This window comes from Hydra vulgaris, chromosome 13 (assembly GCF_038396675.1).
Source record: "Hydra vulgaris chromosome 13, alternate assembly HydraT2T_AEP".
NCBI lineage: Eukaryota > Metazoa > Cnidaria > Hydrozoa > Anthoathecata > Hydridae > Hydra > Hydra vulgaris.
The window spans coordinates 8,910,832-8,927,571 of record NC_088932.1 but is presented as its reverse complement, the minus strand read 5'-3'; the positions used below and the strand labels follow the sequence as shown (position 1 = coordinate 8,927,571).

At 26.0% G+C, this 16,740-nt stretch overlaps 2 protein-coding genes and 1 long non-coding RNA gene across 4 annotated transcripts; all 3 read left to right on the top strand.

The window, feature by feature from the left end:
• Positions 1-4,935: 4,935 nt before the first annotated feature.
• Positions 4,936-10,024, top strand: LOC136089609 (uncharacterized). Its single transcript, XM_065815661.1, has 12 exons — positions 4,936-5,929; positions 6,120-6,176; positions 6,279-6,435; positions 6,684-6,849; positions 7,247-7,430; positions 7,569-7,625; positions 7,814-7,918; positions 8,077-8,145; positions 8,472-8,530; positions 8,648-8,729; positions 9,769-9,807; positions 9,911-10,024. Exons 1-12 carry the CDS (start codon positions 5,078-5,080, stop codon positions 10,022-10,024), a joined length of 1,941 nt encoding a protein of 646 aa, XP_065671733.1. The 5' UTR covers positions 4,936-5,077.
• Positions 10,025-10,070: 46 nt separating this feature from the next.
• LOC136089365 (uncharacterized) lies at positions 10,071-12,516 on the top strand. Of its 2 annotated transcripts, none has more exons than XR_010642987.1 (3): positions 10,071-10,145; positions 10,698-10,764; positions 11,727-12,516. It is a non-coding gene; the product is annotated as an uncharacterized LOC136089365 (long non-coding RNA). The 2 variants fall into 2 exon arrangements; XR_010642986.1 differs by having other exon boundaries at positions 10,554-10,764.
• Positions 12,517-12,843: 327 nt separating this feature from the next.
• LOC136089256 (uncharacterized) lies at positions 12,844-16,450 on the top strand. The gene is made up of 7 exons (XM_065815091.1): positions 12,844-13,355; positions 14,060-14,167; positions 14,472-14,504; positions 14,719-14,829; positions 15,087-15,149; positions 15,376-15,474; positions 16,288-16,450. Exons 1-7 carry the CDS (start codon positions 12,929-12,931, stop codon positions 16,443-16,445), a joined length of 999 nt encoding a protein of 332 aa, XP_065671163.1. The 5' UTR covers positions 12,844-12,928; the 3' UTR covers positions 16,446-16,450.
• Positions 16,451-16,740: the final 290 nt, after the last annotated feature.

The following is a 16,740-nucleotide window of genomic DNA, read 5'->3' as shown; positions in this document are numbered from 1 at the left end:
CGAAACCTCATTTAAGCTACGTTATGCGAACCATCAAAAATCTTTTAACATAAAAAAATACAAAAACGACACTGAATTGTCTAAGGAAGTATGGGAGTTAAAAGAAAACAATTTTACAACTTCAATCAAATGGAAAATTATTAAACGCTGTAAATCATACAACCCTGCGTCAAAAATTTGTAAGCTTTGTTTAAATGAGAAACTCGAAATATTATTTTACAAAGGGAAAAATCTGTTAAACAAAAGAGGTGAATTAGTTTCTAAATGTAGACACAAAAATAAATTTCTCCTTTCATTATTTGATAGCGGAGATTAGTTTTCCATTACATCTTCTTGTAATACAATGTCAGAACTCATTCTACCGTAGTTTGTAATTTTTAAACGGTTTTTTATATCTTTGATTTTGTACTTCATGGCTGATGATTGCCGATAGGCATGAAACTTTAAGTTCCATTAAAAGTTGTTTTTTCTAAAATTTAATTATAAAACGCTCTGTTTTTGAAAAAATATATATTTTCTTAAACATTGAGCACTTTACAACAATCAAGAGTTTAGCATTTTTAATACTAAATCATACAACAGCAATATATATATATATATATATATATATATATATATATATATATATATATATATATATATATATATATATATATATATATATATATATATATATATATATACATAAATATATATATAAATATATATATATATATATATATATATATATATATATATATATATATATATATATATATATATATATATATATATATATATATATATATATATATATATATATATTACTAATGCTTTCTTAAGGGGACATTTTAAGCAGAAAAAGTATTGTTTGCGGGGACCGTTTGCTTACGGGGACATAATTCGGTCCCCGTTAATTTCAGACTCGGATTATTACTTTAAGAGCATTAAAAACGTATTTAATTTGGCATTGTATATAAAAAAGACCATAATATTTATGTGAATCATTAATTTCTGTGGTTTAAAAACATTATTTTAGAAGTAATTGGCCTTCAAATTTCGGGTACGTATATTTAACAAAAACCGAAGTTGATTGAAACGTGCACTTGCGGGCACAATCTAAACAATGATATTTTTCATATGTCTTGTATCTATATCTTAATTTTTATTTTTGGAAGTTTTTGTATTTTCTTAGTAAATTTAAATAAAAATCAAAGCAACTATTAAACTATATTCAATTATGAGTTTTTTAGGATTCTTTTTTTTTTTACTTTCAGAATTGTTTTCTGCTTAAATATTTATCGAAGCTGCGTAAATTTTGAGCGTAGTTACTCCAAAACTAGAAAATATCACATTTATAAATGTAAACGAATGAAAGTAATTTTTATTTTAATTTCTTTATTGACTTTTTCTTCATAATATTAAGATTCGTTTGTATTGTTTTATTTGCTGGCCTAAATTTTAAATACTTTACAGTAGAAATGTCAATTAGTTTTTCTTTTATTAATGAAATATAAATGCTTAAGATATAATAAGAAATAAAAATTAAATTTTCAAAATGGAATTTATATTTATTAATTTTTGCATATATTTATGTACATTAGTATGATTAATATATATGTTAAAGTATAGTTATGTAAAAATATTATATGATTTACATAACTGTACTATATAATATACTGAATAATACACTATATAATATACTATATAAGATACTATAACTATGCTATATAATATACTGATTTACGTAACTATATATGATTTATAGATATGTAAATCAGTATACATACATATGTACATCAAGTTATATAGTTATGTACATCAATCTATCTGAAATATTTTTAAACATAGTTACTATCATTTTAAGATATGATAGTAACTATATAGAATAGTTACTATCACAAACAGTACCAAAATAGAACAACAAAGTTTATTGTTCTATTTTGTAAGATATCTGATAATATCTGATATATGATTATATCAGAAATATCTTTTAACGTAGTTACTATCAATATCATATTATGATATCGATAATAACTAAGTTCAAAGATATTTCAGATAATTTGGTGTACATAACTCAGTTATTTACAACTGTCTAAAGTTTGATACAAATAAATAATTCAAAGTTTGTGAGAAATATTTATTAGAACTTTATGTGATTTGACATAAGATTTAACATGTCAAGTTGACTTCATAAAGCTTTTTTGTAAACCAGGTAGAAAAATAAATTTCTTATAAATTTTCTTTCAATTTGCAAGGCCTCTGAAAGATTTTTAACTATTTAGTGTATCCAAAAGTATTTACTTATCCCTAAATCCTGGTAGGGTTGTAAAATTACCTAATAAGGTTAGAATAAATATATACTTTTAAAGTTTATTACTTTAAGTAGCATTTTAGTTTTCTAGTTTTTATTTGAAATAGTAATGTTAACATTATCTAAACGCGCTTATATACGGGTTATATAAAAAAGAACTGGTACGAAACTGGTAATAAGTTTTATTTTTTTTTGTTTATTTTACTCTTATTATTAAGTTTTTGAATGTAGTCATGTTGATTATAAGTGGTGTATAAAGCTAAAGTCCTAATTTAAAGCCTATGTATAAATACATAGGCTTTAAATTAGGACTTAAAAAACAAAATCATTATGCAATAATGTAGATATTTCCACATGACGTGGAAACATATGTAATTTTTTTAATCGTTTATAGACTTTGTTTTTTTAATCGCTATGGTGTTTTCTTATTTTGAAATGTTCTTTTGTTATTTTAGATTTGATGCCAAAGAAATAAAATTAAAATAAAAAAAATATTTGTCAAGATAGTTTTACTACAATTAAACTAATTGCTCTTTAAACATTGCTAAATTGGACGAAGTTGTTTATTCTTCCATCTTTTATTTATAAAAGTAAACAATGGAGAAACTAATTTGTACATGCTTAGGAACTTTGAACTAATAAAGACCATGTATAGTGAAATTTATAGCAAGTTTACCAGCCAGTTATGTTGATATATGCTTTTTATAGTACTGCATGCATATGAAGTGAATAATGATAAAAGTAAATAGAAATTTTGATTGTTAAAGGTTCATTCAAAATATTTAGCTCTACATTGGCGATAGATATAATTTCTTAAAAAATCATTGCTCGATGATTCTCTTTTATACATGTAGACTATGTGTTGAATATATATATCAAAACAAAAAATAGAAAAGGTGATGGAATGAATAAAGTTTTCAGAATAATTATTTACCTGAACAAATAAATTTGTTCAAGTATCAAAAGTGATTTAAAGCAGAACTGTATTCATTTAACTATTTCAATTTGTACATTTTTCAAACTATCTATTTGATTGGACTGATCACAGAAATGGGTAATTGAACCAAATTAGTTTATTCTAAAAATCTTAATTCTTCAATGAAGGCTTTTTTTATTTTGAACATCAATATCTCAGAAAGAAAAAAAAAGTATGCATCCATTTATCTTAATTCTTCAATGAAGGCTTTTTTTATTAACACATAGAATAGAATATATTTTATGGACACATAGAGTTTTAGTTCAGGTTTTATGTTATTTTCATTTTGGCAAATTTTTCATTTTGGCAAATTTTTCATAAATTTAGAAATTAAGATGAATGAAATTAAGAAATAAAAAATATTGAGATTTTACTTCTATTGATTATTTTTCTACCCAAGAACGTTGTCTTTTTTATTTAAATTGAAAATTGTTCAATAAATTTTTAAATAATTTAACAAAACTACCTTTTGTTAAACCATTTTTTCCTACATTTTTTTAAATATGGGGTAACCCATAACCTAGGGGTACCTAGGGGTGGGGGAAGGGGGTGTTATAGTGGTTTTTCAAAAAAAATAAAAACATTGAATTTCATGAGTGTAAAATATTAATGTTTTTTTTCTGACTTTGGTCACAACTGTTTTTTATATTTCTTTATAAATAGTTAAAAGAGAATTTTTTTAATGTTTTGAAATATTCATGCATTGGGGAAGTAAGGGGCTTGATTTTGTAATATATAATGAGTACGTACGCAGAGGAGGGGGTTGTTGAAAGCAACAGGTGCATCCAAGGGAGGAAAGGGAGTCCTAAATCAGTGGTTTTACTGCGTTCGTACATAATGAATGGTTTAAAAATTGTTTTCTTAAAACAGAATTTTTTTTTACAAATAAATTATATAACGGAATCATAATTTATATAATTGGGAAAAACAATTCAACATAATAATAATAATACAGTACAGTGAACTTTTAAATTCATAAGCATTTTTGTGTTGTGTGACCGAAGTATTTTTGCAATCCATAATTGTGCGCTAGGTGTCCTTATTTATGTTTAGCAACTTTTGAGTTGGATTGGGACCTAAAAGGCAAAACATTTTCTTAAAAAATCGAAATTAAAAAGTTAATTGGCATAATTTTGAAAAACAACCGGCATTTGACTTTTTAGCTTTGGTAATCACCGCTAAGAAATCTTTGAAAAATTTGTTTTTATATTTACTTTTAATACTAGCCACCTGCAATAAGTTACAAAAAAGTTGTTTGAATCGACGGCTTTTTAAATCTGTGTTCAAAATAAGTTAGAAAACAAGTCCTCGTAAATGCTCTTACAGGAAATGTACGCGTAAATTCAGAATTTTTCGCATAGTGTGTTTTTATCTTATAAGAAACTTGTCCCCAAAAATACTCTTATAGGAAATGTCCCCGTAAAATCTGCGTTTTTGGTATATTGGGTTCTTAAAATATATCTATAGCACATAAGAAAAGTTGACCCAAAAATACTCTTATAGAAAATGTCCCCGTAAATTCACCATATTTCGTATAGTGTGTTTTTAGCACCTATGAAATATGCTTATAAAGGAAATGTCCCCGTAAATTCACCATATATCGTATAGTGTGTTTATAGCACCTTAGTGTCCGCGAAAATGATCTTATAGGAAATGTCCCCGTAAATTCATGTCGTTTTCGTTTAAGAAAAGTGTCTAAGAGAATGCACTTATAGTAAATGTTCTCGCAAATCCACTAAATATTGTATTTTTTGTTTCTTCGCTTAAACTTTTCCGATTTAAGCTCCAAAAAAAAAGGAGGAAAGAAAATGGAAGATCTGGTAAAGCATTACGAATTTCCAAATTTACCTCTCAATTTTTCAAATAAAATTGACAAAGGTTCTTTTGCCAATATCTATTTGCACTCTATACGTGAAAAACCTGTCGCTTTAAAAGTTTTCAAGGCAAGTTTACCAAAAAAAAAAATGATACAAATGTGCATAAACCTCAAAAAGCTCAAGCATGGCAATGTTGTTCGATTTAAGGGCTATTGTTTAAGGCCTTCAATTATTGGATTTGAGTATTGTTGTGTCAAGTTAGATGGAGATGACGTAAATAACTTGTCGCAGCTTATTGCTGTGTTAAATAGTGATAATATTTTTGAGTTAAATGATCGATTAAATTACATTTCTCAAGTTTTGAATGGACTAGCATACCTTCACCAAGAAAACATTATTCATTGCGATCTAAAACCCTGCAATATGCTAGTTAAAGGAAAATCTGAAAAAGATTTAGTAATTAAAATAGCTGACTTCGATGAGCTTTTGAGGTTGAAACAAACATTCACATCTAGTTGTACAACGTATTCTCATTTTAGAGGAATGACGTTAAGTTATACTGCACCTGAACTTTGTCAGTGTATTGTTCTAAAACCATCTAAGGAAAGTGATATTTACTCTTTTGGAGTTTCTGCTTTTGAAATACTATCTGATGCTTCTGCTTGGGATGAAGTTCTTCCATTGCTAAATGATACAATGCTATTAAATGGTCTCCTTCATGGAAAAAGACCAAACATAAAAAAACTGGAAAAATTATACACATCAAAAGAATGTGAACATGTTTCTTTAGCTATAATTGAATGTTGGGATTCTGATTTTACGAAACGACCAACATCAGAGATGGTGAAATTAATTTTTGTTTTTAAATAAGAAAGCAATATCATAAAAAGTTGTCTTACCTGTACAAGATTTGAAAAAATGTTGTTTAATTGAAGAAATAATATCTATATTTTTTTAATTATATAGTAATTATAGTGTATATTTCGAAAATTATTTTAAAAAATGACTATTTATATTTAACAAAAAACTTCAGCTTAAAGAACGATTCGAAAGTTTGACTAATAAACCATCTCTTCATTTAACAAAAAAGGTGAACAAAGTTTTTCTTTAATATTTTTCTCAATCTCATTTAAAGTGCTAGCATTTCATATAGTAAATCACTACTATTACTATAAATATATAAAATTATCAGGTTATTTTGAAAGAACAAGTAAATCTTGAAGTAGCAGTCGAAACGACACTGCATAAATACCCTAAACGCGGCAAAAAAGTTGAAGATGTTTCTATAAATTATGTAGGGAAGACAGATCCACCTGGTTTCCAAAAACATTATATTAACAAAGATATCGGTAAGTTAAATTTCTATTTAATCCTGAATTAAATTTCCAATAAATTAAATTTCCATTTGATTTTTCTCAACTAATTATTTAACATATATAAATAATACCTATACATAAGTAATATTTTTGTAAATTATTTACCAAGCTACAACTTCATTCAATAATTCATAATTTTAAGAAAAGATTAAATTAGAATATAAGAAAAGTTAAAATGTTAAATTTTATTATTGAAAGCTTTTGGATATTAATGTAAACAGGATTTGGAGTTTTCACACTTTTGCCAAGAAAGAAAGGTGAGTTTCTATTGGAATATCGTGGTAAAAAAATGACAGCTCAAGAAGGGAAGTTACTGGAAGAAAATCATAAAAATCGTGGAAATGGTTGTTACCAATACTTTTTTACTTTTCAAGGTAAAAAATATTGGTAAGTTAAATAACTTTCTTTCAGTGTTTTTTTATTGACACAATCTGAAAGTCAGCGTTGAAAGTCTTATGGCATTATGAGCTCCTTTGAATTAGAAAAAATATTGCAAATTTTGGGCTCCTTTGAATAAGAAAAAATAAGGCAATAATGCCTGAAATAATTTTTCTTTTTTTTTAAGGGCCCTACCGAAGCTATATGTGGGGACTTAAGGGACTATAGTCCCTTAAGTCCCCACGTGGAGCCAACATATTTGAAAGTTGATAATCTGTAATAAATATATGTGAAAAATAATATAAATCTATAATAAATAGTATATAAAAATAAATATAGCATATGATTTTTTTTTCTGCAAACAAAGTATCACTTAGTTTTTAATTATTAGATATTTTTAAAATAGCATTGATGGAACCGAAGACACGAATTTGGGAGTTTTTGTTAATGACTCAAAAGCAGGAAATTGTGCAATGCATATAAAGGTTTTTGGCAACATGCCTCATTTATGTTTGTATGCACTTAAAGACATAGAAAAGGGCACTGAGTTGCGGTACAACTATAATTCAGTAAATTTATGGTGGAGAAAGGTTTGTATATTTTAAAAGTCTTTTATACTATATCTTTTTTGCCTGTGAAAATTAAATTAAGATATATGAAGTCCTATTACTTATTCAAAAATTACTAATTAAAAGTTAGTTTTTTATTAAAAAATATAATTCTATTAGTTAAAGTCAACAAGAGAAAGCTTTAAAATAGATGATTTGAAAAAAGCAAGTCAGTCTGTAAGTAGTATATTTGTAATTTCTATATTTTTTAGGCTAATTATATTTTCTATTTAAATACGTATATTACATATATCTATTTAAATAAATGTAATATATACTTTGTGATACCAGAGAAATTAAAATCGTTTGTATTTATAATTATTTATAAAGCACTAGAAAATTTAAATAACAAAAAAATTATTTAGTCACTTGACAAGGATTGGGATTGTGCTGTTGAGGCAAGTAGCAATAAAGTAATCAATGTTTCAAACAAATTGTCAAAGGAAATTTCCACAGAAAATAATAAGAATGTAAATAATTATTTTTTTAGACCTTTCTTCAGTTTTTTATGAATAAAGTAGGATTAAAATTTATAAATGTTTTATAATATTTAAAAATTAAAGTTTTAGAAATATTTTGTTTTAAGTAACGCTTAATACGCTGCATACTGAATTATTATGGTTCATAGATATCAATTGATGAGCATATTGATGTTACTTGTTCATCTCCGGTTTTCCCTGAAGTTTGTATGAAAAAGGTAAGTTAGAAATTATTTAATTACTTATATAAATAATTATAAATTTTTTAACCTAAGTAATTCCAAAGCAGTTCCAAAGTATTTAGCAGACATGATTTTATCACATTTTATCATACTCAATCACATTTTCATTAACTCATAACTTATAACTATTTTGAGTTATGGTAATATAGCACAGTGGTTATTGTGCTTGCCTCAGAAACAAGAGACCCCTAATTCAAACGCAACTCTAGGCAAGTTTTGCCTAGAAATTAGATAGAAGGCGTTAACTTCCTGTTAAACCTGAAAAAAAGTATTTTATTTTTATATCTTTGCTTATATTTTAGTCATTGCAGTTTGTTGAAAAGAAAAATAATGTTTTAAGTCCATATCATTCCCAAACTGAGTAAGTAATACATATATAAATTAGTATTAAATTTTATCAATTGTACTGATGAAGCTTCATTTATGGATTTCAGGGGTAATATGCATTGTAAGTCAAAATTTAATTTTTTGCATTTAGACAATGGCTGGCTTCAAGTTGCTATGGTTTGTTGAATGGCAATTTGTGTAGCGATTTTTGTGGAGTATTATCTGATGCAAATGTATTTTTTTTTAATGAAATATTTATATATATATATATATATATATATATATATATATATATATATATATATAAAGAATCTAAAGCTATGCTATACTATAGCTATAGTTACTATAGTATAGTAACTTTAGTATTTTATTTTGCAGTTTCTTTAGATTTTTTAAAATAATTTCTGTTTAATGTATTTGATTTTAAAGGAGTTTTTTTTTGCTGCATAACAACCTTTAAAGTTTTATAGGTTTATAGATGGTTTATAGTTTGATTTGGTACTTTCATTTGGCCATTAGAAAATTAAATGAACTTTGGTTTGAAACTAATTAAAAAGTCAAGTTTTCCTTTTTAAAAAAGAAAATGAAACTATTACACTTGCATATTAGGTCCCATGTATCAATGAAATTTTTTTTCCTTAAAGAATATTAACCTGGTTCTCAAAAGAACTAAAATTTTATAGAGGTTTCAGAAATAACAATAGTTTTTAATGAAAATCAATAACTTAAGTTTTATATATAAAAAAACAATATACTTTAACAAAATTTTATTTATCAAAAACCATTATTATTTATCAAATTTTTATAAAATTTTGGTTCCTTTGAGTATAGTATACATAAAGTATAGGTTGGTATACTTTAGGAGAAAAAAAGTTTACCTGATATATGGAACCCAGCATGTAATCTTTTTTCTATTCATAATAAGCTGTATCATTTTTTGTTTGTGTGCATTTAATATATTATGTTTTAATTTGATAAATAATATTTATTGTAATTGTTTTTATATTTATGTTAATCAGTATTTGTAATAAGAGTGTTTAAAATTATTACGATTTTTTATATAATAATATGTAATATAATTAATATAGAATAATAATGTAATTTAATTATAAAAATTGGTCAGAATATACTTATCATATTTGTTTTTTTGGATTTGGAGTCTTTGATAAAAATAATTTGATTGTTTTGTTTTACTTTTGTAATATAAAATAAGTTTTATGACTAAATTATTTTTTTAAAGTTATATATTTATTATATATTTTTTTCTATTAGAATATCGATTTTCATGTTGTTTCGGCAATTCCGGATCAGGTATGATAATTTGAAGAAAAGTTTTATTTATCAGATTTTTAAGACAGAAGCAGAAAATTTTTAATGTTATTAATATATATTTTTTATACATATAAAACTCTAGGTTTCTGTGATCAAAGATTCTGGTGTTATGATGAATGATTTATTTATTTCTGAATCTGATTCAGATTTGGGAAACTGTAAGTTCATGAAATTTTTAATTCTATTTAATTTATAAATTAAAGTGATGCAAAAAAGATTTTTTCTTTTCTTTTTGTTTATAGGATGCTATATTGGATAAGTTTCTTATTCCAGTGAACAAACCAATTCAAAGCCAGGAAACAAAATGTGATGTAGAGGTAGAAAATTTTCTAGATATGAAATATACCATCAGTGATATCATTGAATTTTAAGAAAGTTATACACAATAAATTTTCTAACAACATTTAATTTTTTAAAACTTGCAAGCAAAAAAAAGAATTAAGAAAAAAAATTTAAACCATTACCAATTTAGAAAAAACTTTTTTTAAATTGGTAGAGTTGCTTTTGCTATGAAAAATAGAGGGGTTGCTTGTTGAGGTTGCTTATAAGCTTTAGATGGTTATTTTCCTTAAGATGGTGTTACAATAAAAGTTCTCTGTTCTGTTCCATAGTAGTGTGGATTCGTGTATGTAAAAAAAAAAATATTAATGATAGTAATTTGTTTTTCCAATTGAAATGTCATTTTTTATTGTTTTGCAATGCATTACTGAATTCTGCGTTCTTAGTTTGATTTAATGCAATTGGTTGATGAGGTAGAACCCCATGTTGAGTAAGTAATGTTATACACATAACAAAATAGTTTTATAAGTTTTATTTCATAAGGTTGCATTGTGTTGGAAATTTCAGGAATTGAAATTTTTATTATTTAGACAATGGGTTACCTCAAGTTGCGTTGATTCTTTGAAGAGAGATTTGTTCGGAGTGCTATCTGATAAGGTATATTTTAAAGAATTATAATGAAATATTTTATTTTTTTAAACTGTGTTTGTTATTATTGCAATTATCTATTTGATTTTTTAAAAATTAAAGAAAATTTATTTTTTACATATAAAAAATACCATCATAGGTTTGTAATGTAAAATATTATTGTTCACAGCATGGTGGAATAATTATCATTTGTTGCAAAAATACTAACTTCCTACAGGTATCCATTTGAGTCATCACCTAATATCTTCTAAGCTGATGATTTGTTTGAATAATGTTCATATTTTCCTTTATCTCCAACCTTTAATAGGTGTTTATTCAAATATTATTATTATTTTAACTTATTTACTGCCAACAAGGTTGCAAACAACCACTATTTAATTTGGGAGTTACAGAAAACAGAGAGCAAACTTAAAATGCAAAATTTAAAGTTAAAGTGCGAATTTAATTTGAGATAAAAAGTGGAAAAAACTTTGTTCTAAATTATTAAAAAACACATGCATAAACGGCTTATTTGGTTAAAAAATGTTTCTATGCCAATCAAAAAAAATTCCTGTAACTTCCAGATACTAAAACTTTTCTGATTTAAATTACCTTTTAGTCTTCATGTTATACCTAATCCCCATCATTCTTTTTTTCTTAGAGGTCATGACAAGACATTTTTTCTACACAATTAAGATCTTTCTCATAACAATCTCATACAAATTTGTAATTAAATTTAATTAAGTTAGCTCAGGTTAAAAATACAAAAAAGCGTTAAAAAATTATTTATTTTATGTGGAGTAGTAAAAATGCTGTTTAAGCACCACAGTTTAAAATAGTTGTGTCTAATTAAGTTATGGTTTTTGAGTTTCATGGTAAGGCGAAAATTTAAACTATTGCTTAATTTAATAAATTATTAATTTAAATATATTATGAATGGATTGTGAATCTTCTTGATTTAAAAAAAGGATTTAAATAAAATTTATCATTAGACCCAGAAAAAGAAAAGTCATAGACCTCAACGCTATTGTGTCTACTGTAAAAAATCTTTATTTAAATTGACACGGCACATGAAGCGAAAACATAAAGATGAGATTGGTGTACAAGAGGCTCTCTTACTTCCAAAAGAATCACAAGTCAAGGCTTTTGCTCAACTTAGACGAGAGGGAATAGTAAAATACAACAAAGACCAAGCAATTTTAGATTTTCCTAAGTATGTCTCAGAAAGAGCCTTAAAAAAACCAAAGGACTTAACGAAATGTAGTTTTTGTAAAATTGTAATCGTGAAAAGAACATTCTCGAGGCACAAAAAAATATGTCAGTTAAGAGCTAATGATCACGTTTTGCAAGTTCCATTGACTGTTTCAGAATTACCTGAATCATCACAGTACAATAATTTATTCAAAACTCATATTATAGCAAAGTTTCGAAATGATAAAATTGGTAAGGTATGTAGAACAGATCAAACCATTCTAAAAATTGGTTCAAAGTTTTTTTGGAAGTTAAACAAAAAGCAAGACAAATCTGTAGAAGTGTATCGAAGTATACGCAATGAAATGCGTCGTTTAGCACATTGTTACGTTTTGTTCCTAAAACAAGTGGGAGTTACAGAAAAACATAATAACTCATTAGATATGTTTAATCGAGTGAACTTTGATATGCTAGCCAATGTTATTGAAATTTATACTAAAAAAGATAATTCAGATATTAAAGCAGGATTAAAACTGAATTTGTACTATTTGTTAAAAAAGAGTGCTACTGTAATGCAGTTCATTTTTTATAGCAAAGGAAAGAATTATGCTGAAGCTGAAGATGTCCAAATTTGTTTATACTTTAAAATGTTGGCAAGAATATCTATTTGGCGATGCAACTTATAAGCTGAACATTAGAAGCCAAGTCAACTTGCGAAAACCTGCAAAACTCCCGCCTTTAGAGGAAGATTTACTCATACTGCGGAAATATATCTTGGAAACTATGAAACTGTTATGTGATGATTATGAATTTCATGATTTGCATAGTTATGTAAAACTCAGAAATTGTGCTTGCGCCAGATTGACTTTGTTATGTGGCAGGCGTGGTGGTGAGCCCGCGCGGCATGCCATGAACGGATTGGAATCAAGCCTATAACAATGAATGGATTGACAGTCAAAGAGTTTTTAAAGTTGGCAAACTTGAAAATATTCTTGTTAAAACAATGAAAATAGCTTATATGACAGGTAAGGGAAATAACCATCTTGTCCCTGTCCTGATACCACAAGATACTGTTGGTGCCATTATTAAAATTGCTAGTAATGAGTTGCGAGAACTAGCAGGAGTATCATCTGAAAATAAATTTCTCTTTGCTAGTGCTCAGGATTCTGATGCTCACATTTCTGGTTGGTATGTTGTCCATGAACTATGTAATGGTCTCCCTCTAAAAAATCCCAATGACATTATAGCTACAAATAATCGCCATCGAATTAGTACTTTATTTGCTTCTTTGGACGTTCCTAAACGTGACAGGGAGTTGTTTTATTCTCACATGGGGCATTCCGAACAAATGAATATTAATTTCTACCAAGCCCCTCTAGCTTTGGAAGAAATTACAAAAGTTGGAAAGCATCTATTAGCCATTGATGCAGGTAATGATTTGTTTGATTTATGATTAGTTAGTCTTACTTTTTGTATTGCTTTTATTATATCTGAGTATTGATAAAACTTACAAATTAATTTTACAAAAATAAGATCCCAATAAAACTTTTTACAACTGTAAAAAGTTAAACTTTAGTAAATATATGGGGAAATACTTATCTGCTGCACTCAACTTGTTTCTCTGTGCATCAGAGAAGCAAGTCTGTACTATATAAGTGTAAAGTCAGCTGTGAAAGAAAGGACGATGAGTTAAAAAAATTGGAAAAAAACATTAATTTCTTTGTTTTTTGAGTTCTGTATCAAGTTGTCCTTGAATAATTAAATTTGATTAAAAAAAATGATATTAGGAAAAAACAAAATTATGAAATTCCTAATTTCATTTTTCTTGGCAGGTTTAAAAGACAGCTTCTAAACCTACCAAGAAAATTGTCAGCTGTAGTTTTAACAGCAACTCTTAATAATACTTTTTCTGTTTGGTAATAATGAAACATTCAACATGTATTCAATATTTTTTAATTTTATTTCTTCTATTCTTCTAAGCTCAGTGAATAAATTGATTTTTAAATAGATATATCGAATTTAGTATACATGGGTGGGAAGGTTTTCATTATATAAATCTTTCTTTGCTTTTTATTTATTTGCTTTTAATCATACAATAATTTTTAAACCTTGTTCTTTGTGTATATATTTTCAGGTGAATCTGGACCTTCAATATATTCAGGTAAAACTGGACCTTCAATATTTTCAAGTGAAACTGGACCTTCAATATTTTCAGGTGAAACTGGACCTTCAATATTTTCAGGTGCAAAAGTGTACTTTCAAATATTTCAATATCATATATTCAATATTATATTTAATATTATGTTCAATATTATATTCAATATTATATTCAATATTATATTCAATATTATATTCAATATTATATTCAATATTATATTCAATATTATATTCAATATTATATTCAATATTATATTCAATATTATATTCAATATTATATTCAATATTATATTCAATATTATATTCAATATTATATTCAATATTATATTCAATATTATATTCAATATTATATTCAATATTATATTCAATATTATATTCAATATATTCAGGTGAAACTGGACCTTCAATATATTCGGAGCGAGGTACACTTCCTGTTTTATTCAAATCTGCATTAACTAATAAATTTAAAAGTTATATAAAAATATATATAGTTATATATATTTGAAAAAAGTAACTTTTTTAGTGGCCCCTTCAACCTTAGGGATTTCAGTTATATTAAAAAAAGTTGAAATAATTTAAATTCTTTCATTTGGTTGTTACATTCTCATGTGATTTAAATTTAATTTGATTTTCCAGTGATAAACTCTCAAAAGAGAAAAATATTGGAAAAAGATGAGATAGAGGATGAAGAAAATATTCAGTTTTCTTCTGCAAAAAAATACAAAACACGTTTAAAATTGTCTAGTGGTGAGAAATTGTCATTGTTTAAAATTTAATATTAATGCAAGTGCACAAAAAAGCGCTGGCCGAATGGTCGTTATTAGGCTGATGTGTGCGATTTTATAAATTGTTTTTTTTTAACTTAGGTAAAAATGTTTTCAGAGGTTTTTAATCACTAATTTTAAGATATGTAAATAAATAAAAGTGTTATCACGATTTATCATCAAAGCATTTGATGAAAAATAATTTCCTGAAATATTGAAAATACAAGAGTTTTTTTCCAGATGAAAACAGTGATTATGAAAAGGAAGAGGAAGAACTATCTACAACAGCGCTTAATGATTTTGGTACAATTATAGACTAAATTATTTATAAGAATAAATTATATAATTTTTTTAATATAAAATCAAAATAATTGTCCTTAATTTAAATAGTTTTATAATATTATTTAAAACTCGAAATCTGAAATGAACTTTTTACTTTTTTTTTAACGTTTTTACTTAAATTAAAAACTTTTTAGTTATTATGTTTGAGTGAAAATCTATTTAAAGTGAACATTTTTATTCACTATAGATAATAATCGTTTTTACACACAGTGGAGCAAGAAGCAAACCAATGATCTTCTGGAATGGTTCGCTTCTTTTTTGAATGACAAAGAACGTGAATGGCCTGGTAACTTAAATCTTAATTGCTTATTATCCTTATAGTACTATAAAAAGAGTTTTAAAAACTCTGATACTTTGGTTCAACTAATTTAATGTTCATTTTAATAAAGAATATTATCCTTAAGGGTATACTAGAAAAATATGTATAAATAGTATTTAGCATATAATAATTATTCCGTAATCTGCGCCCTCGCTAAATACTTTTTCAAAAGTTATGCAACGTTTCATTGCCAAATTAAAAAATTACACAAATGTTTATTTTTGTTCGATATCAAAATTAGTGTAATCTTAAATAATCAATGTTTCTCATGGAACATGCTTATCCACGTTTTGAAAATTTTATCAAAATCTGATATAATACAAGGGGATCACTTCACCCAGGATTCGGCAACTTGTGACGTTATAGCACATATTTCAAAAAACGAGTCGCATGCATCCTTTATCAAAATTGTATATATCCTAATTAATTAGTAAAAACACATCTAATTCTTATTTATCTTTAACCGCTTGTTTCTCCATCAGTAGGTTCATCAGAAATACACTGACATAATTTATATATACCTTAATTAGATACTTAATTTAAGACTTAATCATAAAAGCATAATAATCATAAAACATAATAATACTACCGTCCTTTAGACTCTTTAAAAGATTTTTATAAAATATATAAGGAAAAATGATTCTATTTAAAACAGGTTGTCAAACCCTGGCGTAGCCGCTTGACGTAAAATAACCCTTTTAAAGTTTATTCCATTAATTTGTAATAATATTTCTATTATCTATAACTAAATGATATTACGTAATTCTATTTTACTTTTAGATCGAAGATATATAGAAAAATTTAGATCCGAATGCGAAATACCATTTAATTACGGCAGGGTGCGAACAAAGTTGACAAACGAGCGACTAAAGAAGAGGAGCGCTAAGATAAAATCTGAGAATTCGGCAAAAGAGCGCATTAAAGCTATGAATCTGTAGTTAGAAAATAGATATATATATATTTTTTTTTCATGAATACTGAGTTTTTTTTTCTATTTTAAACTATTGTAATTTTTATTTCTATTCAAGATGCATGTTCCCCATTTTTCCGTCTGTTAAGGTCGGCTTTTTTATGCCTCTTGAGTAAACAGACCCTGCTTTTCACTGGTTGTCTTTTCTTCTCATACCCCTTCCCCTTTTAAATTGATATCACAAAAATGTTTCCCCCAATACTTTTGTTTAATATAATAAATAGCAATTGGCATACTCACTTACACTTACTCCTAAATGACAA